The sequence below is a fragment of the Phasianus colchicus genome, chromosome 21 (genome assembly GCF_987193195.1).
Source record: "Phasianus colchicus chromosome 21, bPhaCol1.hap1.1, whole genome shotgun sequence".
NCBI classification, from domain to species: Eukaryota; Metazoa; Chordata; class Aves; order Galliformes; family Phasianidae; genus Phasianus; species Phasianus colchicus.
The window spans coordinates 1,667,112-1,690,871 of record NC_143456.1 but is presented as its reverse complement, the minus strand read 5'-3'; the positions used below and the strand labels follow the sequence as shown (position 1 = coordinate 1,690,871).

The following is a 23,760-nucleotide window of genomic DNA, read 5'->3' as shown; positions in this document are numbered from 1 at the left end:
TTCCTCACAAGCCCTCACCACGCATTCTGCTTCCTATTTACTTTGGCTGCTAACCTTTATTTAAGCATGAGAGCCACCTACTGAAGCTTGGATTTGCACCACGCTCGTCTTCACACCTGGGCTCCAAAATTTCCTCCTCAATTTCAGAAAAGCCTTTCTAATAAAATGCGGGCTGGCTTGAAGATTGGCTTTTCAATGGAACAACGTGGCAGCTTCACTTCCACACTTGAGATTTAATCACTCACCTGTGTTAGCAGTGAAGCTTGTTATCAGGCCTTGCTAGGTGCTCCAGGCACGAAAAGCTCACTGCTGCCAAGCCAAACTCCTCACACACGTCTGTTAGCAACTTCTAGCTGAACCAGCAGAAACAGCAAGCTGGCTGCCTGCCTCTCTCAACCAGCTGTTAGTAATTAAAGCACCAGAGGCTGCTCAGCACCTATCCAAAAGCAGCCCCGTGCCTCCTGCCCCACACTCAGTGCAGGGATGCTTGCAGACCTATAACTTGCAGCTTGGGGAGAATGCCATGTGGCCAGCATCATGCTGGGCTGTTGTTTTTTTTCCAAGACATAATACATAGCTTAGACTTGTTTTATAGGAAGCATGAGGACAGGTGATTCTTAACTTTGACTTCTCTTCATCTAAACAGTGTGGAATGGCACCAAGGCTCTGAACAGCTCCTTGACAGGTGGGGCAATCGCCTACTGGTGCACGTAATTAAAAACTCATTAAGGCAGAACTCACTTTCCTCATTATTTTAAGCACTTAAGTCATCTTTACTGCTTAAGATGACAAGAGTGAGCAGGCTGGGAGAGAGCTGTCCCGCTGGTCCTTCCTCTCAGGCATTTACTGGGTCATTTGAATTTCACAGTAAAGCCTCAGATGCCAAGAGCTGGAGCTGCAGCCCAGAGCCTCATCCTTAGCCCTGCAGGACATGAGCACAGCCACAGGTGCTTTCAGGCAGCTGAATGCTGAGGGGAAGAAGGCTGAAGAAATTCTGTGCGGTGCCACAAATTCCCTCTGCCCTGCCCAAGCACCGCAGTACAAGCAGTCCTTGAACAGAGGACAAACCAGGCAGGCTCCAGGCTCTTGCATTTCCCTTCTGAATTCTTCTTCTGCTTCGGTTTAAGAATGCAGGTGGTAACATGCTGTGTGTTAACCAAAGCCTCCAGCTTTTAGGACAAAAAGAGTGTTCTGTGATGCTTGCTATTGTGAAAAGATAAGTTGCACACTCTGGCTCCTAAATACAACCATAAACCTTGCTTAACTGCAATAGCAATGGCATGGCATTAAAACAGACTAAAGCACTAAATAAAATCAATGTGTATTTAATAACCACAACTGATTCTTCCTTTCCTTGGGTTCTGCACACCAGCAATCACTGCTAACTTCTATTGGCTTAAGTAAGAGAATAGGGTCCCGCAGAGTTCCGCTGCTGTAAGATACTCATGTAAATGAGAACAAGTATTAAGCCCTGCAAGAATCTAAATCTCTACCCACTCCACCTCATGAGCCTCTCTGGAGCAACAGGGGATTAGCTACATTCATTTTAAATGAACGTCATTTATCTCAAGTATTTAACCAGGAAATCCCACAGAGATGAGCCTCGTCTTCTGGCAGATGCTTCACAGGATCTTGTAATGTTTGTTGTTTATTTGCTTCAAGCAGGACCTGGGCTTTGTCTTTTTCACCTATCTCACTGGGCTGGTGAAGAAACAGAACAGGTCCTAACCACACACCACTCAGATTCATTAACACTTGGCTCCTGCATGACAGCGTTCCATACGCAAGCCTGGGAGTGGCATCAGTATCAGCTCTGTTTAAACACAACCCAGCATCAAGTGAATTCCCCGGTCCAGAAAGCCACCAAAAACATTCCTGACATTTTCAACGGATGATTTTTCCACCAAAAGTTGGGAGATAGAAGGCAGGCTCCCTCCCCACCACCCCCAGCCTAAGCACGGAGGCTAGCAGAGACAAGGGAAGTGTGTGCAGCATCCTTTGGAAAAGCTTTACCCTGAGTTCTGTGCGTCACTGAGCTGTTGAGATTTCCAAGTCACAAGACTTTCCTCGTGCTGCCTACAGAGGGCTTCCATGGCACAACACCTGGCCAGGTGGGGAGGAAGAAACTGAGGCACAAGCGTCACACAGGAGGTTTGTCCTCCTTGGACAGGTCAGCATCCTGCCAGACCCAGGGCTGGGAGAGGCTGGTCCTGCAGCATTGACAGAGCCTCCATTTAGATCCAAGCAGGGGAAAACACCTCCGACCAGCTCGATGGGCTTCTTCCTCACCTACTTGCTCCAGTCCTGCTGTGGTTCTGCTAGGAAAGGTTTGCAGAGAATGCTCATCTCCCCACTGCTGTCAGGCAGAGGGAACTGCAGCCCTGCAGGCAGATGTTTGCCTTGGAGAGTGCTTGGGGAAACTGCACTCCAACACTGATTAGCTTACACCTGTTTCATTTGACTAATTAAAGTCACTACGCATGATGGAGAATGGAAGCAACACATACAGCCTCCTCTCCTCTCTGCCCTCCCTTGCTGCAGTGAGACAGGGAGCAGACATGGGCTGGGAGGGTCCCAAAGCAGCCGTTCTGCTGACAGGTTTTATTTAAGGAGCATAAACCAGTCTGATAGGCATCATAAAGCTGCTTTTTTTGTCCCAAAGTGCACTCAACATCTTACTCTGTATTAAGCCATCAACTTCAGCAGCACGCTCAAAAAGAACACTCCACACTGATAAGATCAAAAAGCTTTGGGTTTTGTTTCATAAGGAGGTTGCTGCAAACTCCAGATACTTCTTGAAAGCAGCAGTAAATAAAGGTTTCAAAAAAAAACGGGAAAAGAAAAAGGAAAGAGAAAAAAGGACAGAAGCAATGGAGCTGCACACAGGCAGAGCGAGGTAGATGTGCAGGTCTGCAGGGGAGCTGCTGGAAGGAAACACTGGTAATGATTCTTTGCACAACGCATTGTGATTTGTCTTTTTTTATGTTCTCTATATACTAAATTGATTAATCCCAAGATAAAACACCTCCTGCCCTCCTGTATCTCATGTGCTGCTGTTAGCAGCTCCTCCAGGCCCCAGGGCAGTATTTCTTCCCGTTTCACACTGCCTGATCAATTCCATGTCAACCAGGCAGACATTATCACCTTTCCCCCAGCAGAATTTGAGACCAGGATGGGAAAAATAATACCACAAACTATCAGCTTGTCCTGGAGTATTTTGCTTATAATGCTGGTTGATATAAAAGAAGCAAGTCTAAAACTATTTATCTCTCTCTGCTTTCATGAGGAATACAAAAAAGACCCGGGGTTATGGTTCTGTTGGGCAGAAATTGATGCCTGCTGCTACAAGGCTGGTAGTGCAGAACACTAAGGACTACACCAAACACACACATAACGTATTAGAAACCTGTCTGCCTCACGTTAAAAGCAAGAGATAAGCTCCCTGCACCTCAGAGAAGAACTGTGTTTGATCATGTAACGCTGACTCTGTGTGTGGGAAACCAGGGAGGAGAAAGGGAAAATATTGATGGCAAAAACAGCTCCGTGCAGCTCACCTTGACCTCGATGAAGTCTGGTTTTCCGAGGGACACCAGGTCAGCATAGGCTTTGAGCTCATCCACATTCCAAGCTTTCACCAATGTCAGCCTATAGACCGTGCGCTGTTGCTGAAAAAATAAAAAATAAAAAAGGAAATTACATCAGCAACACTGACACAGGGATGATGATGATCCCATCTCCCACACTGCTTTTAAGAGGAAAAAAGAACCCATTTGTTTATTCCAAGAAGGCAGAAGGTAAAACAGAGCAGACCCAGACCCAGAGCCACCTGACTTGTTGTCTGAAGGAGGCAGCTGTGAGCCAAGCAACTTCTGCTCTGCAGAGCCTCATCATCTCTCTATAAAACCCAGGCACTTCATTTCCACGGGAGCTTTTGCTTAATGGGAAAATAACCAGGAGGTTTCTCTTTGATTTGCTTCCGCAGGCATAAAATCTTCCCATGAGCTGCTCTGCAGCTGTTTTCTCTCCTCCAGCTGGATCGCCTGGCTTGGTCACTGCTGAGAACACTGAGAGCATTGCCCGATAATTCTTCCAGCACATTAGGTACAACACGGCAGAGAAAAGACTCTCCTGTGGTTGGTCATGCAGAATTTTATCGGAAGCACAAAGCGACCATTGAAAATCCCAACCAGGAAACACTGGCAATGCTCCGTGCTTATGATTTGCTGTCAAAAAGAGTGCAGAGCACAGCACACCAGGAACAAACACAGCATGAACAGTGCTGGTGGCTATGGGAGCAGCACAACCCCTGTGCAGAGCTATCTGGGCACCACCACTTCATACCACACCAGTGCGTCCTCAGACTGCCAGCAGGCTTATCCCCATGCACAGCTCCAGACAGCACCCTGAGAACTTTTCCTTGGAGTTATTCCTTGAATTTAAGAGATTCCTTCAATTAAGAGACCCAGGTGCCAGGGTGAAGTTTTTCACAGAGTGGTGAGGTGCTGGAACAGGCTGCCCAGAAAGGCTGTGGATGCTCCATCCCTGGAGATGCTTAAGACCAGGTTAGATGTGCACTGGACAACCTGATCTAGTACGAGATCTGGAGGTTGGTGGCCCTGCCTTTGGCAGGGGGTTGGAATTTGATGATCTTTGGGGCCCCTTCCAACCCAAGCCCTTCTATGATCCCATGCATCCATTCCTTGAATTAAGAGATTCTCCCTTACTTATTGCCGGTAAGGTGCCTGTGACACAAGGTTGCCCTAAACCAACAACCAGCTGGGGTTAGCATGCACACTACTCAGCTTATTCCATTTTTTTTTCCCCCCAACAGAGATCAATGAGACCATAAGGACACCTGCTATCAAACAGCTTCTCATCACAAAACCTCAGACCTTTACCTGCATACAGCATCCCACATGTCAGGAGCAGATCCCAGGCTCTGAGCTCAAGGCTCTGTTAAAAACATACCCCAACACCCCTCCCCAAATCAAGTGGGCATTTCCCACTGCCTGCCTCAAATCCAGCCCTGTTCTACTTCTCATCATGCCTCTGATCCACGAGCAACCTGAGAACAGCAAGGGACAAATCCTTTGGCTGTTGGGCATCCACTGCCCACAGCCCAATGTCCTCGAGCACCAGGAGACAAAGAAAGGACTGGATTCCTGAAAGGATCCAATGGTGTTTTGAGAAAAATAGTTTTGTAATGCAGTGTCTTTAATGTAAGTCTATGGAAGAGTAACTTTAATTAAAGAACTACTGAGAGAATGATTACTGAAGGTCAATTACGTGAATTGAAACACATAGCCTCTGCTTTACACGTTGCTTATAAAAACATACCGAGAAATGAGAGGCTGCAAAAATAAATGCATCATTTACCATCTAACAGGAAAGAAGAAACCAGAGGGAAAACATTCAACAAGAGAACAACTGGTACATGCAGGCCCATCAATCGCCTGATATGATTAGGCACCCAATTAGTCAAGAAATGTCTCCCCAAAGGTCAGCTCCTACTGATAAACAAAGGCAGGCAGCAATAAACAAAGTCCCACCCCAGCAGCAGCCTTCAGAGCCCACTGACAGACCCAGCCAACAGGGCCAGCCCCAAGGACTGCATCCCACTGCAGTCCAACGCAACGCATCATCTTCCAGCTGGTTATTTCAGTAGTAGGTTACCAACAGGACACGAGGCCCCAAGTTGTGCCAGGGGACGATCAGGTTGGATATCAAAAATAATTTCTTCTCTGAAAAAGTGGTGCTGCAGTGGCACAGCTGCCCAGGTGATCCCTGGAGCTGTTCCAAAGCCATGGAGATGTAGCACTGAGGGATGTGGTTATGGGCATGGTGGGGTGGGCTGGGGTTGGACTAGGGGATCTCAGAGGACTTTTCCAACCTTACTGATTCTATTTGGGGCTAATGTTAAGAGCAGATTCCCAGATGTCTGAGTTGGGTACGGAAAGAGAAACTTGACAAGAAGCAACTGGGGCAAATCTCTCCTGCTGAAGTAGAAGAGGAGTGAGTATGACTGTGTTGCATCACTGGTGGAAGAAATAACAGGACAACAGAAAGCCCTAATGACAGGGAGCAAAGAAACACGGGCAATCTTTGGTGGGAGGTGGGGCAAAGTGTTGCAAATCCTCACAATCTTGGTGTAGCTGCCACTCATTATTGGGTGAATGTGAAGACAACATACAGGTAATGGGATGGTGGAGACAGGCCCAGGCAGAAACTGGTCTCAAGGGCTGGAATTAAGCAGAAAGAAGATTATCAGTATACCTATGGGTAGTGCCAGCAGATTAATGACACTGTCACCCCCTGTCCCTGCAGGCAGGGCAATGTGCCAACAGCACCCACAGCCTATAGGTGACCCCCCTGGGGCACTGCCTGTGGCTCAGGAGCGAGCTGCTCACATTCCCTGTCAGAACAGAACAGAAGCAATGCATTTTAAAAATAAATAACCACAAGGCTTTTCTACTCAAGCATGCATGAAATCAGCTTGCAGATTAACAAACACGGTTGTTAAAAATGAAACAAATGCACTTGGTTCTTATCAGGCAATCCTGCACTTAAGGCTGTCAATGGGACCTTGTGGCATAGAGAAAGGCTTGTCAAAGAACCACAGAATTACAGAATAATACCCCAAGTTGGATGGACCCACAAAGATCTCAACACCACCACCCAAAACACAAACCCTATGTCTGAGAGCACTGCCCAACCACTCCTTGAGCTCCAGCAACTCAGGGCCACGGTCCTGCAGATCCTTCCCCATCTCCATAGTTCTCCTCTGGATACTCTAATAGTTTAATGCCCTTTTCATACTGGCAGAGGGACTGAGGGGCTAATGCTGCAAAGTAATCCTTACAAACACACAGTGCTGTTTTACTAATAGATTATTTGTATTTGGTTGTACAATAGGGCCACAGGAGATTCTCCTAAGTACTAAAATCAAGAAATAAGAGCTTAAACCCTGAGAATTTAATGATCTAAAACACCAGGATATAAAAACAGACTGTGATGCTTTCTGCCCCACGTTTCCAGGAAAAACAACTCTGATTCACTTCAGAATAACACGTGTATAAAAGAAAGTTAATATAGCAACAAACCTTGGGAACGTGGAGAAAGCTCAGGAGCCCAACACATGGATGTCCAAGCGCTGGAGCAGGGCAGGGGGTGGCAAAGGAAAGGGGATGGAAGAAGAAACAAAATTTGTTTGCAAAGAAATACCTGGTGAAAGAGGATCCTTCCAAGAGCAAGGGAAAGGGACGAGGGGCACAAGCTGAAGGACAGCAAATTGCGTCACTGCCAGGGCAGTGTAACAACACGTTCTTCCAAAGTCTCTTTTGGGGGGAAGACCAAGGGCAGCACCTTCCCAGTGAGCAATTCAGTGCTTCAGAGAATGCTCCCTTTGGTCAGGCACAGGTTGCACAACAAAAGGGTCTGGGGTGGCAGTGGGAAGCACACACTGTGCCTGAGCAGCCTCAGTACAGCAGGAGCCCTACGGACCTTCCTGCAGGCTGCAGTCGAGGGGAAGGCAGAAAACCAGCAGTTCAGACCTTTGTGAAGAACCAGGAGCACAGGGAAAGGAGCAGCCAGGTATGCTAAAGCAAAGCTATGCAGGGCTGGGGAAGTCAGAATTAACTTGCAGAAGGTAATACAATAAAATCTGGGAGTGCATCACAACAGCAGCATCCTGCTGCTCTGAGCCATTACATTAATCCAGCTGTGCAAATTGGGAGCATCCATCAGCAATTTTCAGCCTTTTCCTTGTGGAGATCATGGCTGAAGAGCATGCTCTACAAAAAGCTGACCTGTGAAAGGGAACACCCACATAACGGGCTATGAAAGGATTATTATTTTTGCAGTTAGGAACCTAATGAAGCTGCAGTCCCCCTGCAAGGCAAGGCACTGGGCTCTGCTGCGCAGGATCTCCTCCTCTGTCTCTACAAGGAGCACAGCAAGGCCACTGCAAGCAGGGCATGGGGCATTTACTGCCCAGCCTGGAAGGAAGGAAGGGATGCCATCCAGGGGGGCCCACTTTTCAAGCCTGCCCAGGTCCGTGTGAAGCAGAAGAGGCTCAACAAAGCCAAGCACACAGTGCTGCCCCTGGGTCAGGCAATGCCAGGTATGAATACAGACTGCAAGAACTCCTTGAGGGAGCCCTTGGAGAAGGACTTGGGGCCTCAGATAAAGGAAAGACTCAGTAATTATACACAAATAGCCTTCACCTTCCCAGACCTCCGCTACGATTATCACAGCAGAATTCCCTAAAATACAGCAGTGTTGGACTGTATGTAGTGGTCAAAGGCACCTTAATAGAGATTACTGACCAAGAAATATCTTCAAACAAGGAAAATGTTGAGCACGCCCTTGGTATGAATGGCTGCCCCTCCCCACGTTTTTCACTTTCCTCATTCTTTGGAGGACACACAGCAGCAGACTGAGCAGGGGTACCACGACTTCTCAGTGCATTCTAAAATGATGTAGCAATGGTCATGCTTATATAACAAGGTCCAAAAAGGACCAGCTTGGCCTTCTGTGCCATAATGAACACCTCAGACACAGGAATGAAGAACCAACCTGGGGGAAAGCAGGATTTGCCCTGCAGGCAGCTCTTAGTACCTTCTTCCCAAACTATCCTACAAAGCACTGCATCCCTTGAATACCAAAATGGGGCAGAAGGAACAAATAAACCAACAGAGTTGTGGGGGAAGGATACTTACTATAACAAAATAGTTCTTTAATTGGTTCTGAAATCCAAAATCTTTTGTTTCATGCCCAGGTCCCTGTAGCACCTGTTGCCTGGACTCAAAGCAGCATTGGGGCCAGCAGACTGATGTGGCTCTTTTCTCCATCCTGCCCAGGGCAGTCAAGACTCAGTTTAAGCCACTGAGACTGAGGCAGTTCCCTCTTCCTTTGAAACCAACCTAAAACTGTTCCAACTCTTAAAAGCATTGCCTGTATACACAGATTTTCCCTCTGGCCACATCTCAAAGCCAAACCACCCAGCACAGCTCAGGCAGAGCCCACAAGGTGATGCACTCCTGGCCTCCACTGTCCCAGAATATGTTAATAAAGGTTTTGCATGTCAGCTTGACAAAGTGCTCCCTTCTTGCTTCAATAACCAAGAGAGTTATGGGCTTTTTTTTTTCCCCTCCCAAATCATTTCTTTTTAATTCCCTTTTCAACATTCATTTTCCCATAGATCAAGTAACATTATTCTTCATAAACCACCTGAGATCCAGGCTTGGGGGTGGAGAGGGAGAGGTGAGCATGCTGGCACGTTGCAGGGATGGATACTTTGAGTGCTGGGCAGGGAGGTGGCAGCAGCAGGATTTGACCCTATGGGACAGCAGGAGGGGTGGGCAAGCAGTGGTGGTGCAGGGGAATCATGCAAGATTACAATTCTTACAACATGGGTTTCCAGGGAGGTGATGGTTCCAGAACTGTGGGGATGTGGCACTGAAGGGATGTGAGCAGGGGGCACGGTGGGATGGGTTGGGTGATGCAACAAGACCCTTTCCTTAGCTCATGGTCACCTGAACGTGCTCTTTTAATGGCACAGCTTAACACTCTCCTTCTGTTTGGAAATTAATACAAAACCCCAATTTTGGTTTAGAATCCCTAGTTTACAGCCAGACATCCAGATACTCAGATACCTCCCTTCTAGCAATAGACTCCAAATTTTACATTCAAACACCCATCAGAATAAATCCATATTTCACAGCTAAAGACACACAAGCAGCAAAACCAATATTGCTAATAGGAAAACTGCTTTTCCTAACTACAAAACGCAATCTTAGGGAAAAAAGAAATCGTAGTGCAGACTCCAAGCAAAAACTGCTCTTTCCCTCACCCAGCTTCACAGACCCTTAGCAGGTGTCAGAAGATAAAGAGAAAGCCACTTCAAAAGCCAGCTTCAGTTTCATTAATATTTTTATGTCCTCCAATTGAAGTCTCAACTCGCGAGCTGACTTCCCACTACGTTTTTAGAGCTTCCCAGCTGGCAAGGAGCAGCAAACAGCCCAATAGCTAACAGCACGTGCCACCCCACAGTGGGACCATCCATCCCACAGCCACTTGCTTTGCCTCCTGTGCTCAGGTTATGCAACGCCTTGCTAGGCAAGCATGTCCTGAATAAAGATATCAAAGCAATTTTCACACTTGGAAATTACTTGTCGCAGGGATGTGATCGGGGAAAAAAAAAATCCCTGCAGCCAAGCATCTCTTCACCATATTCAGCAGCACGCATCTTTATGCATAAAACCCATGAAGGATGAAAGATCCAAAATGCAGCAAAGGGAAAGGTGAAATGGCAGCACACCCCAGATTCCACAGCTCTCCAAAGCCTTCCAGTTCAGCCTGGAGACACCGCAGGTTCAGAGAGCCTATGAGGCACATTCTGCCTCTCCTGGCCCACAACAGTCTGGGAGGGCATCAGCAGGAAGAGACTCAGCACCCTTGCAACGATGGCAGATTAATCTATTATGTTTCTGACAACCAGGACCCTCCCCTTAAATGAAGGGCTCGCCCCTTCGCTCGGGCTCATCCATCACAGCACCCAGCCCTGAGCACTGCAATGAGAGGCATCCTCCTAAAGTCACATGCAAGCACCTGTGAGCCTTCTGCTGGGCAGATTTGCACAACAGAGGGTTTTTTTTTTTCCTTCAAAGATTAACTCAGCTCAGAGCACAGAAGTTTTCAGCTTCCTTTCTTCAGGCTAATGCCATCATTAAAGCGAAAAAGTTGAATAGTTTGTGCTGCGTAGGTATCTACTAAGACATACATTGTTGAGCATTTGCTATTAATACAGCAGTTTAAAGCAAGCCGAGGCTTTGTCTTCATTGCTAAAAAAGGTGCATTTTACCATGGGATAATTAGTGCATGAACTACTCTGCTGTAAAACCAGAGCAAAGCTCAGAATTCAGCTTTGCTGCTCAAAAAAAGGAGCGCTCCATAGCAGCACCCACCTGCGCCCAGCACTGCTGCCCTGCACCTCCTTGCCCAAACTTTCCCAACACGACAGCTGTATGGAAACTGCTCTGAAATGCTGTATCTAACAGACGCCACATATTTCTTACTGTTCTACAGCCCTGAAAATAAAAGCTCAAAAAGCTCCTGTCAGCAATACGCATTTCCCTCTCACCTTTCTGAAGGAGCATCCTAAGTCACGCTGCTCTCCATATTATTCTTCCTGTACTTGCCATCTATTGCCTATAATCTACTTTATTGCTTTGTACCTCGGTAGTAATTTCCCAGTTTTAGTTTAAAATCTCTACAAATAAAGCCATGCACAGTAACAGCTTTGTTCTGAGACCTGAGAATGTTTCAGAGTAAATCAGAACCATGACTGCCCCTTATCCATCTTTTAATACACTTACCTTTCTAAATCACCAGTGACAATATTGCTGCGATTAATTACTGCTTTTTATTCTATCTAGAACAGTTTCAAGGAGCTACGTAAGATTTATATCCAAGAAAAAATGCAGTACAATGTAACTTCAAATCAGCATTAGAACAGAGCAAAGCTCGGTGCTGCTCTGTGCAGGATGGTCCCAGCCAGGCTTTGAGCATCGCCTGGGGTTGTGAGAAGGGTGATACTAAAATAGACTACAGGCAAGGACGAAGGAGAAGAGACAAGAAACTGGCTTTGAACAGATATTGAACAGATATTGCACAATATCTTAACAGAAAACTTAGGGAAAAAGCCCGAATGGCACCGATCTGCATAAAGTAAGTGAGGGTTAAGAGCAGTTGAAAAAGAGGTCAACTTCAGCCAAATACTTCTGGCTAAAGAAGGTACTGAACATTCACCAGCATGCGGATCCAATGGAGGAACCCAATCTCCCCATGGCAGCTGCCAGGTGCTCCATACTTTTAAGCCACACCAGCAGTTATTTAACACACCCAGACAGATGCTCAGATGCTTCGTTATGGACCTCTGTGGTGTGAAATTTCAGCCAGGGAAACAATGTCCCCTGACATTCTGCAGGGCTCCCATAGAGCAGTCCTGAAAATCAGTGCTTTACGCTCAGCAATGGGGGATGCGGGCAAGGAGAACAAACTGCATTCTATCAGATCCCATCACAACGATGGTTTAAGTTGGCAGATGCAGGATAATGAAAACTGGAGGACATCGTGGCTGGAAAGTGAAGAAAGAATTCATGACATGGACATTAGCTGTCTCAAAACAACAAACCAGCAATGCAACCTGTAGGAGTGATGAGAGCAGAGATTCATCTGCCATAAAACAGCAAGGATCCCATTAAGACCACTCTCACTGTCTGTGAAGCAAAGGATTACATTTTAGGAGGAGAGTTTATCCAAATAAACTAAAAACAAAAGTGAAAGCTCCACCACAATTTCCCACTCCACTGAACAAATAACACAAGTGAGGAGCCTGAAGTGGATCTGCTCTTACTGGGGAAACATTCTTTGCAAGAAAGAAATCTTGTACAGCCTTAACTCGGGGGTCTACAACCTAAAGTAATGAATGTAATGCAAAGGTAAGCAGGCCCTCAGCATGTCAGCTGCCTGTTCCATTAGAACTCTTACCTGTTAGCAGGAGATGGGGCTGATAGTGCTCCTGCTTGGTGCTGGGGCATAGCAGTGCCACAAGAGACATGAGGATCCCTCCCCACAGCTAAACTCCAGGAAAAACTGTGGAATACAGCCACTGCAGAGCAGATGGTGGTACATGAACTCTTCAATCCCAGCCCTATCCATTTCCACCCCCAACGAAGCTGCTCCAGGCTCAAGGCCAGCATCATGGTGCTCACCACCAAGCCTGCAAACAGCAGGACAGGCACCCTTCCTACTTGCAAAGGGGCTGTCACTGCTGCTCTGTGCAGCACCTCAGTGCCTCTGCCACCAGGTGCACGAGGCATCACACAGAGCTCTCATGTGCCCCTGTGCATTGCCCTGCTGCCCCCAGTTCACCTGGAGCGCAGTACAGCTAAGTCACATCTGCACATCAGCTGTCCTCAAACAGCTGCACTAAAAGCAGCAGAACTTAGAGAAGATTCAGAGGGATTTCCTCAGCTGGCAGGAGCTGGGTGGAGAGGAAAGAGAACACTTTATGCAGCAGAAGCCATCCAAAGTCACACCAAATTCTTGTTCCTACTGAGCAGAAAGGGAACAGCTAAGTGCACATACCTGCCCAAATGCATGCCTTAGGCACAGGGTACCATCCCTCACCCCTTGTAAGCACACTCTCCTCACCTCGTCTCTGGTTTTAGAACTAAACAGTTCAGGATGCCTTACAGTGCATCTCATAGAGATCCCAGATCCTCCACCAGACTGATGAGTAGCCAAGAGCTATGCTGGGATAATAGCAAAGGGAGACTCCTCCCAAATTGTTCAGTACAGCAATGGTATCTATTGCATTACGAAAGGCTGAACTGAAAGGCTTGAGGGAAGCCAAGTTTGCCCATCACAAAAGCCTTTGCTGCATGAGAAATGAGAAATAAATCACCTTTGATTTGCCAATTTGCTTTGACCTTTTACTAATTACCAGCCTTCTGTATTTAAGTATGTACAAGACAATAAATCCCAGAAATTTATCTGAAAGGCACTCCAGCAACTCACAGCAGCTTCAGAAGACTCTGACTCCATGTGGTGTGATTTCTGCATTTCTTACGTTGGCAAATCTAACAGCACTTTTGTCCAAGGAGAAAACACAGAACTTGGCTCTCAAGAACACAGTCTGCAAATCAACCAGGCTTGGTAGGGGTGATGTCAGCAGTGATGAAATAAGGGATGGGGCACGTGGGTCAGGAGGTCACAGACAGTGACAGTGTTACACCTACCTGCCAGAATCCTGCCCCTAAAAGAGAAGTGGAGGACCCACAGCAGTTAACTCCTTTGGAAAGGATTTCTCAGCCCTCCAAAGCAATCCATCCCCCTGGTTGGGTTCACCTTGCTGGGGCTCGGTTCTCTGTTCCCATAGAACCTATTTGGTCATTTGCATCAATTTTACACTCACCCTGAGATGAGAAAACAGATCAGTCTTGCAGTTGCTTTGTCAACTCATCCCTCCTGAAATGTCAAACGAGTGGATTCACTGACCCAAATGAATGCTCTGATCTCAGTCACCTCGCAGGAAACGTTGATACGCAGTCAGTCAGAAGAGGAATTCAGCAGCAATGTGTTCAGCAGAATGAAACATTACACAACGCTCCACACAACCCTAACTCGTGGCATTTGGCCCAGCTACTTCAACTTTATAGGCTGAAATAAAAAAGTGCTTTAAAATAAACTGCAGATATAACTTTATTTTCTCTAGATGCCACCAGCAGAATTTTATATGCATTCTCTCCTTTTTAAGATTGCACAAAAACTCACACATGCTGCTCCTCCCCAGATTGCTTTAAATGAGCACCATTGCTCCACTCCACAAGGGGAGAATGAAGTAGTGAGATGTCATTCCCAGGCGCACAGAAGCTGCCAGGGCAGCACTGGCTCCCAGAGCCAAACGCTGCACAACGGAGCATCACCTCCAACAAAATCCTTTCAAAACCAAGTGTCCAGCTCTCCTGCAGCCTCTAGGAGGAGTCTCAAGGCAAAATATCCAGGAAGTGTGAATGCATCTAAATGAGAGGGTTAGCAGCAGAAGAGGTGAGCTGCGGCCTCTCTGAAGCTCTTGTTCTCCCTGGAAGGAGCAGCCAAGGCAGGAGGGGCGGATGGGGAGAAAGGACAGATTGCACAGGAAAATGGTGGGGTCACTGTCCCGAAGGTGTTCGGATACCACGGAGATGTGGCACTGAGGGACATGGTCAGAGGTTGGACCAGGTGACCCTGGAGGTCTTTCCCAACACTTAACAATTCTGTGATTCCATCACAGGGCCGTGCAGCAGTGGGACAGCACAGATTGTGCTCCAGCCTTGAGGCACCTTGACTTCTCAACCAGATTCATCCTCTCTTTATAAGACGGTAAAGTAACTTTGAAAATCATATCATTTTGATGGAGTGTGTTTATGAACGTTTCCCCCTTTTCTTGCCTACAAGCAAACTAAGAGATACTGGAGCAGACAGCAGAAGAAAGATTGCACTGCCTGTGATGCCAAGAATCTTGCTGAAGCCTCACTTAGACTGCTGCTTGCTCTGCGCTAAGCTGAAAGGAGGTGATGTCTTTCAGACACCATAACTTAATATTAACATTGTACCTCCATAACACTCACTTGAAAAGGCTTACACCAGAAGTCTCATTAGCAAAACCATTAAAATGAGCGCACAGCTGGTGGAGAGCATTTACTGTGCAGAAGAGTCAAATTCTTCTAAATTTATAGTGGTAAAATTGATTACTGATTCTAACATCTGTTGCAGATTTTCATTTAATTTCTCCTTTAAAAAGTCACCCTGCTCACACACCAGACTGGGCTCTACAAACCAGTTCCCCTCCCTACTAACCGCAAATAATCCCCATGCAAATCAGTTGTACTCCTCTCATAAAGCAATCATTAATACCATTTATTATACAACAAGCCCTACAACATGCAACATTACAAAGATGCAACTCAATGCATTTATGCTATGCTTGTAATCATATAGAAGCCAGGGGCAGCTCTGAAGGAAGGAAAAGACAACCAAAGTAAACAGCACCAGATGCAAGCCTGAAACTTTTAAACATGCAACTTGGTGTCATCACCCAGAACTAGAAAACGAACGACTTGTCAGCAACATGCAGTACTGGAAGACAGCACTATTTTATATTTTGTGCCTGTCTCTGGATGTGCCTTCTGTACCACCTCAGGGGAAGGAGCGTGCAGCCACAGGCACCAAAATCCACAGAAGGGCAATGCACTGCCAGGTGTGTGATCTGCAGGGAGAAGTAGAGCTACAAAACTGTCTTTTGATGGTCCTTTTTTAATAGGGAAAGAGCTCTGCTACACCTTACTCATGACCCTGTTTTTCCATGAAATCTTAATTCTCCTGAAGTAGAAAAAAGTGACGGCATTGTTTTATCCAAGATCTAAGGCAAGAACAGCGTATGATGTATAAAGACAAGTCTGTACCTGACCTCCAGAAAGTGCCAATAAGCCATTTCTTTTGTTCTTCTGTGACCCTCCTGGAAGGACAGGAAGGATAAGGTTCTGCTTCGTCATCACATCCTGCAGTGCCATAACATCTATTAACCTAAAGAGTTTGTTTTTCCCCTCCCCATTTGCTTCGTGCATGGCTCCGATTTGTTCAGAGAACATTGGCACCCGTCCTCTGAAAGTTAAAGCAGCTCAGCAGTGCCCACTTGGTGTCTGGCAGCACAGCAAGTACTTGAGGTACACTGTACCGAGTGGACAGGACAGGATTTATCATGATTAAGTCAAGACGACACAGACAGAGGAGGTGACACCATGTCAAGGTTGGGAGAGTGCTCATCCAGGTGCCAAGAGGAGCAGATCCCAGCACCAAGATCCATGTTTTCCTTCAGGAGTTACCTTACTTCTCAGCCAGGTGGAAACTAGTTGCAGAGTAATGCTGAGCCACAAACAGGGCATGTTCTGCTGGTATGCCCAACACCACCTTTTCTCCACTTGTTTTCAGTGTGCTCCTGTAGAAATCTGTACGTGCTTCTGCAACCTGGGGTCACTGCATCTCCACTCTGTGTACCAGCAGCAGGGCATTTGTCTCAGTCACCAGCCCTGCTGCTTAGGATAACATCTGTGATTGATAGGCAACACGTACCACTGCTTCCACACCTTGCTCAACCTGCTCTAGTAACAGCAAGGGAAACAGAGCACCAAGTCAGAAAAACAAAGAAGCAGGCTCATGGTCCATTTATCAGAGCTCACAGTGTCAGCTCCTTACTCTCATCCTAAGGCAGTACATTTGGTTAATGGCATCTCTGGGGGAAAAAATAAAACATCAGCTTGATACGAAAACTCTGGAGTAAGGGAAATACAGTTCCTCCCTCTCGAGCTTCTGAGCCCTTGCTCTCAATTAACACCTATTCCTCATTTGGATACAGCATTGTGAAGAAACGCTTTTCAGCACCAAAATACACCTTACTGATCTGCAGGAGAACAATTCACCTGCAATTCCCTGGTGCCTCATCCAATGGCTCATCCATCACACCACGGCACCTCGCACTTCTTCTGATGAACTCAAAGCTGCCATAGGACAACTCTGAAACTCTCAAACAGTGTCTGGAAAGGGCATGTTCTAAATTGTGCAGACCATCCTTCTTTTTCCTCTCAATTTCATCTGGAGGGCAGAAGATGCACAATGAGAAACAGTCTTCTGGGAGCCCACCTGCTGCTTAACAGATTCCTCTCTTGGGAAACATTTCTCAGCACAGAAAAGCCAACACAAGACCATCTCAGTAAAAACTGCTCCAGAAAGGCAAAAAAAACTAGCTCCAAAGAACAAGGATTGTATTTCTTGTGGTTTGCTACAGAAAGAAAAAAAATTACTTCTTTTCCTCCTGAACGTGCCATGCAAACACCGCAGCAGCCACCACCACCACACTGCATGGTGCTGGGGAAGCACACTGGGAACGATTCACTGCCATCTCCGAATGCAGGTCCTGCAGCACCATGCACAGCCCCACACCAGCACAGCAAGTCATGGCACCTGTTGGGGCTGTGCCCATTTCTATTCTTTCAAATGCTCCCAGATCAAGCCTGTGATTCTTATTAGCACTGACTTATATCAGCTGCAATGCCAGCTTGTCCCAGTCCAGGGAGAATTACACTGAACAAACCTATTGTTTGGGTGGGTTGTTGTTTTTTTTTTTTTCCCAGGCTATCTGAAAGTATTGGGCTTGTATTTCATTTCCAGATGCATTAGCATCACTTTCCCAACACAATGCACTCCACCATCCACTCCGAAATATAAACTGTACTTCTTGGGAACAGCAGTCAAGGCATCAGCTCTCAGCACTCTCCAGCCATCACAGCCCTACAGAACGGTGCTCAACAGCACACATGTTAACACAGGGCACTTCAGAAGTTGCTTCTGCCTCAAAGCAGCCTGAGATGATTTCTGTGTGCTACAAGCAACACTGAAGGACAAACTTACAAACAGCAGCTTCTTGCTGCTGCCTCTGTTTGATGATGCAACGTGCAGCTAAGCTGGGGCTGGCAGCACAGCATAGCGTCCACTGGAGCAACTAATAATTGGCTCTCGTGTTATCAGTGCTTCAAGGACCCTTCCAAGAGCAGTTGCTTTTAGGAGAAAACGCACCTGGTAGTTGAGCTGCTTTTTACCTCCTCTTCACCTTCACCAGAGTATTTTTAGCCGTATGGACTGACTTGCCAATACGTTCACCTTCAGTTCTTCCCTAGGAAATTTCTGCCAACGCACAGCAAGGAATGAACCACCTCTACTAAGGGTCACGAGAGGTGGGAGACAAGTGATGTGCAAAGTCAGCTTCCCAAAAGTCTTCAGTGTTTTTGCTCTTGGTATTTCAGCCCCTCTGCTTTTTCCACAGCCTTCTCCACTGAGAGAGCTTAATTGGGTTTATACCTAGTTTCAGTCAGCTAAGAATTTGGCCTTGGTTCAACAAGATCAGCTGGTACCTACAAACATGTTGATAAACCTACATGCCTTTGCAGAAGTGTCACTCAGTTACACTGAGTCTTCAGAGTCTCCTAACATTATTTGGCAGAAAATGGCCCAACACAGTCAGCTCAGAAGGTAGAAAATTTAATTCAGCTAAAACAGTCTCTCTTGTCAGTTCATCTCAGCGGGGAGCACAAAAACTTCTGCCAAAACAGTGAAGTGCTTGTTCCATCAGAGCACAGTGTCAGTAACCAGGAGAGGGAAGGCACTTCATGAAGCACTTCTACTACCTCATATGATGCTGGGACCATGAGTGATTCATTACTTACAATTAAAACCTGTAACATGGTGGACTGAATTGTGAGCCAACAGCAGCAGATGGGAGCCCATGCCTTCAGGGCACCAGCTGGCTCTTGGACAGACCCAAAGTGCTGGCAGTGTGAAGGGATACCATCACAACTATGCTCAAACCCATTGGTTTGACTGAATCTTCCAGAAATAACAGAGGCATTGAGCTGTACATCACAAGAGGGCAACCAGAGCCTTCATCTCCAGCACATACATTTTCACCTCCTTTATATACCTCAGTTTCAAGGGAATCTACGAAAACTAGAACACGTGGACTTCTGACCTCCCAGCTGCCTCTGAATCTCCAGTCTTTCCTTAGCAGCCTGACTTCAGCATCACCTTCATTAGGAAAACTACTCTCTCATAACCTCCTCATCTCCTATCTTATAGTCCTACCTTACATTCGTGTCTTATGCTTATTTCACATCCATCCTTTTAAACTCACAGCAAAGTTTACTGTCCCATTTGACACACACTGCTCTGCCAGTGATGAAATTTCCTCTCTCACAGGAAACTGATTGAGCTTTCTGAACTCTTACATGTTTTGTACATAAGATAGGTAACATGCTCCCAGCACATCCAGGGCCCACTCAGCAGTCTACCTTTAGCCATTCCACTTTTGGCAGGGAAGGTAACATGCAAAAGTATGGGAAAAAGAAAATATTCATAACCAGGTACCTTTTCAGACAAGGCCTTTAAGCTGTCCAGGAACCTCTGCCAGAAGTCTTTGAAGAGGGGTCTATCAATTCTCTTCAGGCTCTCCTTGGTGCTGGCATCTACACTGACATACAGCTGTGTGACAGGCTCCAAGTTCCTTGGTAAGAGAAAAGAGAAGTAGATGATTATTTTCTGACATTACTGATAGCTGATTTTTCGTCTTTTTTTTTTTTTTTTAAAGTCCCTGGAATCAGAAATCAGGAGGCTCAGCCCATTCCAAGCCACATCATTGTTCTCCTGGCCCAAAGAAAAATAAACTCATCCAGCAGAAAGACAACCTTAATTCAGCCCAGTTCCACTGCTGCACATGATGAACTGACTTGATCTGCAGTTGGCCTCATCTGCCAAATAAGTTTTTTTGAAGGAAAATCAAAGGTGTTTAAAAACTTAAAACAAATCCCAACCTCCCCACGGTGCTCTCCTTCCCCTTCCAGGACTCTCATTTCATATCAACAGTGTCCAGTCACACAGTGCTGGTGAAAGCAGCATCTGTGAACCCAGCACAGATGGAACCTGCTCTGCTGTGCAAAGAATGTGGGTCAAACCCAACCCACCCCCAAAACCCAGGGGTAGGAAGGAAAACAAGCAGTGCTGAAGTCTGTTAGCAAAGGGACACTGAAGGGCAAAAAAAGGGACAAACTGAAGCAATCTCTTCTGCCAAAGACAGCTGATAACAGCTATAGTGTAACATGTTCATTCCTCGTCATCTGGAGGGAGAGGAGGTGACAGCCTCCAGATTGTGCCCCGTGACTCTGCTTCGCAGCAGGTTTAGGACAACATTTTGCAAGCACTTTTTGTGAAGGCTGCTAATGAGCAGGCTACAGTCCCAAGCTGATTTGGTTCTTTAGAAGATAAGAAATTAGCAGCTATTGTTCAGCTGCCAAACAATGCCACCCAAAAATACACCAAGTCCCTGGCTGTCCCCAGAGGTGAGGAGGTGACAAAAACTTCCCAGAATGAGACTGAATACAGCTGCTGGCCACCAAAACGCAGCTACTCTATGTGAATACTTAAACAGCCCATCTAAACATACCTCCTCAGTACGTATTTAGACAGAAGACAGCTCAGAACAAGCGTGATACTTCAGGTTAGAAAACCATTTTTCAACACAAGTTCAGCCTAGCAGCTCCAAAATGACTGAGTGTTGTAGCTGTAAAGACTGAAGTGTTAAAGCACAAAAAACACAGCCTAAGTGCTCTTCTTCCCTTAATGCTGAAGTGACCTAATTAAAGGAAACCCCATTGAAGAAGCATAGCAATTGGACAGATCAACACAATGGGAAAGGTGTTCCAACAAAGGTGTGATGATGGAAGGACCAGCACGATAGAAAAAGGATATAAAGGAAGGGAAGAAGATTGCTCACCAATATCAAAAGATTCAAGGTTCCCAGGGGAAAGCTTCATCAAGTAGGGATCACCAGAAAGAGATCCTTCCCACTGGGGGTCAGCCCTTAAATAAGGTCTATGAGAGGTGCAGCCAGGCTCCATCCCTTCCTGTCTCAGCGGTGAATTGCCTCTACCTGTACTCTCAGGGCTGACCAAGTCCTTTCCCCAGCTGCTCAATCCGTGGTTCAGGCCCTGACTCAATGCTCAGTTCCCATACAAGAAGGAATGAGGGTTTTTTAAAAGACGAGCTGAGAAAATCATCTCTTTTACAGGGAGCTGGATCCTAAGGACAGGCAAGGGGCAGCAGGCTCAGCACTAGAGAGGATGAGGGAACTTTCTAACCTCTCCTTAGGAGATACCAGCATGGGAGCTCTGCCCCACGCTGCCCCCAGAGCTCCCTATGGCTAGGCACCAGCATGGCTTCATGCACACCAACACTGAATGGGGAAAAGGAGAAAGGGCAACCAGGAGTGCAACCATTGCCAGGGAGAAAAGCAGCATCTGAGCTTCCCAGGAAGCAAATGAATTCCATAATGAATGGGAAACTGAGTGGCCCATTGCTCGCATGGACTTTCCAAAGCTCCTCCTTAATTCAGGGCTGTATCTTGCACACTAGAGTGACTGCAGACAGCTGAGATCCAGGAGATAACATTAAAATCCACAGCATTAGCATATGTGAGATGAATGCAGAAATCACAACCGCAGTGTAGCACAACGGAGGAGCAATGAGCTGCCTTCAGACAGCAGCCAAGGGGTGGTTTTACAAGCAGGAGACAGGACACAGGGTAGTTAATGATACAAGGAAATGGGAACATCCATACAGTAAGCAAATACTCATTTTTATGAGCAATAACGAGCACCTGCTCATTATTATTAATGACGCTTATAAATGCAAACACATCTATGTGAGCGTTCTTGTTCACAGCCAATAATCAGAAACAAGGAAGAGGACAAGAGCCAGGTAGCTGTTCAATGAGCTTGCACACAATAAAATGTTCTGCTTTATCTGTCTGGAGGCAGACGGAGCTGCAGTTTGTGTGTGAAAGGAGGAAGAAGAGAGGAGGAAGGCCCAGGAAACATCACCCTGGAGCCCCAGGGGTCCTCCTAAGCCCACTGAACCCTCAAGGCACGCTGTGAGCTCACACCACCGATTTCAGGGCCAACTTCTACACTACACCTCCCCTTTGCTGACAACAGAAACCAAACTTGGTGCACACTTCAGCTCTCCTATTAGGCAAGTCATTTGCTTTGATTAGCCAAAGATCAGTCGCAATTTTCAATGACACCAAGACTTGCATTTTATTGCTTTTTTGGTTTCTTTTTAACAACAATCAGCAGATCCTAAGAGATACAGCTTCAAAATATAGTATGCTCTCCTTCTGAAAGGCTATTTTTAGGAGGGAGCAATTTCTGTCGATCAGGCACATAATACATGACTTAAAGTAACTTGATTACACAATTATTCAATCATTTGGAATGCCTTTGTAGTGTATAATTACTCACTCAAAAATTGCATGCCCTTCCCCCCTCGCTGCCATATTCAGACCAGAAGAAGGAAGGGAAAAGGAAGCTCTCCGAGTGCTAACGTGGAAAGGCAGCGAGCTGAAATAGGCTGAGCTGCAAACAGCCCTCACACAGCACAGCTCAGCAAACTGCAGGGCTGCACTTTGGCTGCACCATGAGCTGATGGTGCACAGATGAGCTCCCAGCCATCTTGCAGTGCAAGGGTATTCACTGCACTTCCTCGCTTCGGTTGGTTAAAAGCAGCCTGGTTAAAAGCAGTAGTTGGTAGTTGGTTAAAAGCAGCCTGGTTAAAAGCAGTCCAAGGCCATCAGAACCAGTAGTTTTTGTGTTTGCAAAAGAAAAACTCTTGGTGTACACTGAGGTGTCGTGAATGTTTAGCACAAGTCCCTCTGCTGCCACTTCTGCAGGGTGATGTGGCACTGTGATTTGTCCCTGCTGTTAGAACTGTACCCTGGGTCCTGCCACAGAGGCTGAGCCGGGCAGAGCCCAGACAGAAAAAGACGAGGGAGAACACAGGGAGATGCAGGTGAAAATCCAGCAGCTGCTGGGTGAGCTGTCTTCATTGTCAGCACTCGCACAGAGCTGAGTGACGAATGACAAAATGGCATTACAGCACGGGTCAGCACTGACATGCTGTGGTGGGGACTTCTTTTGTTCAGCTCTCACCTGATCTCCTCTGGGAACTGTGCGTTGGTAACCAGGAAGCTGGAGATGCCACGCTGGTGCAGGAGCCGCAGGAAGCGGTTGATGTCGGGGTACATGATGGGCTCTCCCACCAGGGACAGAGCGCAGTGCTTCGCCGACATCGCCTCCTCGAAGCGCTCTGCCCTCACTCCTGTCACTCCTGCAAAGAGAGAGAAGGGGCGTAAATTACACACAGCATCCTCCCAGCTGTGTTTGAAGATGAAGGTCCAGAGGAAGGCACAAGGGTGCTCAGACGGCTGGAGCATCTCTCCTATGGAGACAGGCTGAGAGTTGGGGATGTTCTGTTCTCTCTTCTATGAGCCCTCACTGTGGCCTTCCAGTACTTGAGGGGAACTTACAGACAGGAGAGAAAGTGACCTGTTACATGGTCTGACAGTGACAGGACAAGGGGGAATGGCTTTAAACTAAACGAGAGGAGATGTAGGTCAGATGTGAGGAGGAAATTCTTCACGCAGAGGGCAACGAGGCCCTGGCACTGCTGTCCAGAGCTGTGGGTGCTCCATCCTTGGAGGTGCCCCAGGCCATAAATGGGCCCTGGGCAGTTTGAGTTGGGAGGCACCCAGCCCACAGGTTGGAACTGGATGGGCTT

General features: G+C 46.8%; 1 protein-coding gene across 4 annotated transcripts in view; it reads right to left on the bottom strand.

Annotated features, from left to right (window-relative positions):
• LOC116228206 (S-adenosyl-L-methionine-dependent tRNA 4-demethylwyosine synthase TYW1-like) overlaps positions 1–23,760 on the bottom strand; it is a 78,662-nt gene that overhangs the window by 14,309 nt on the left and 40,593 nt on the right. For all 4 annotated transcript variants that reach the window (XM_031591918.2, XM_031591920.2, XM_031591919.2 and 1 more), the window contains exons 12-14: positions 23,133–23,310; positions 19,519–19,654; positions 3,555–3,665 (exon numbers count right to left, since the gene is read on the bottom strand). In XM_031591918.2, coding sequence (XP_031447778.2) covers positions 3,555–3,665; positions 19,519–19,654; positions 23,133–23,310 — 425 coding nt within the window. The remainder of the gene's footprint in view (positions 1–3,554; positions 3,666–19,518; positions 19,655–23,132; positions 23,311–23,760) is intronic.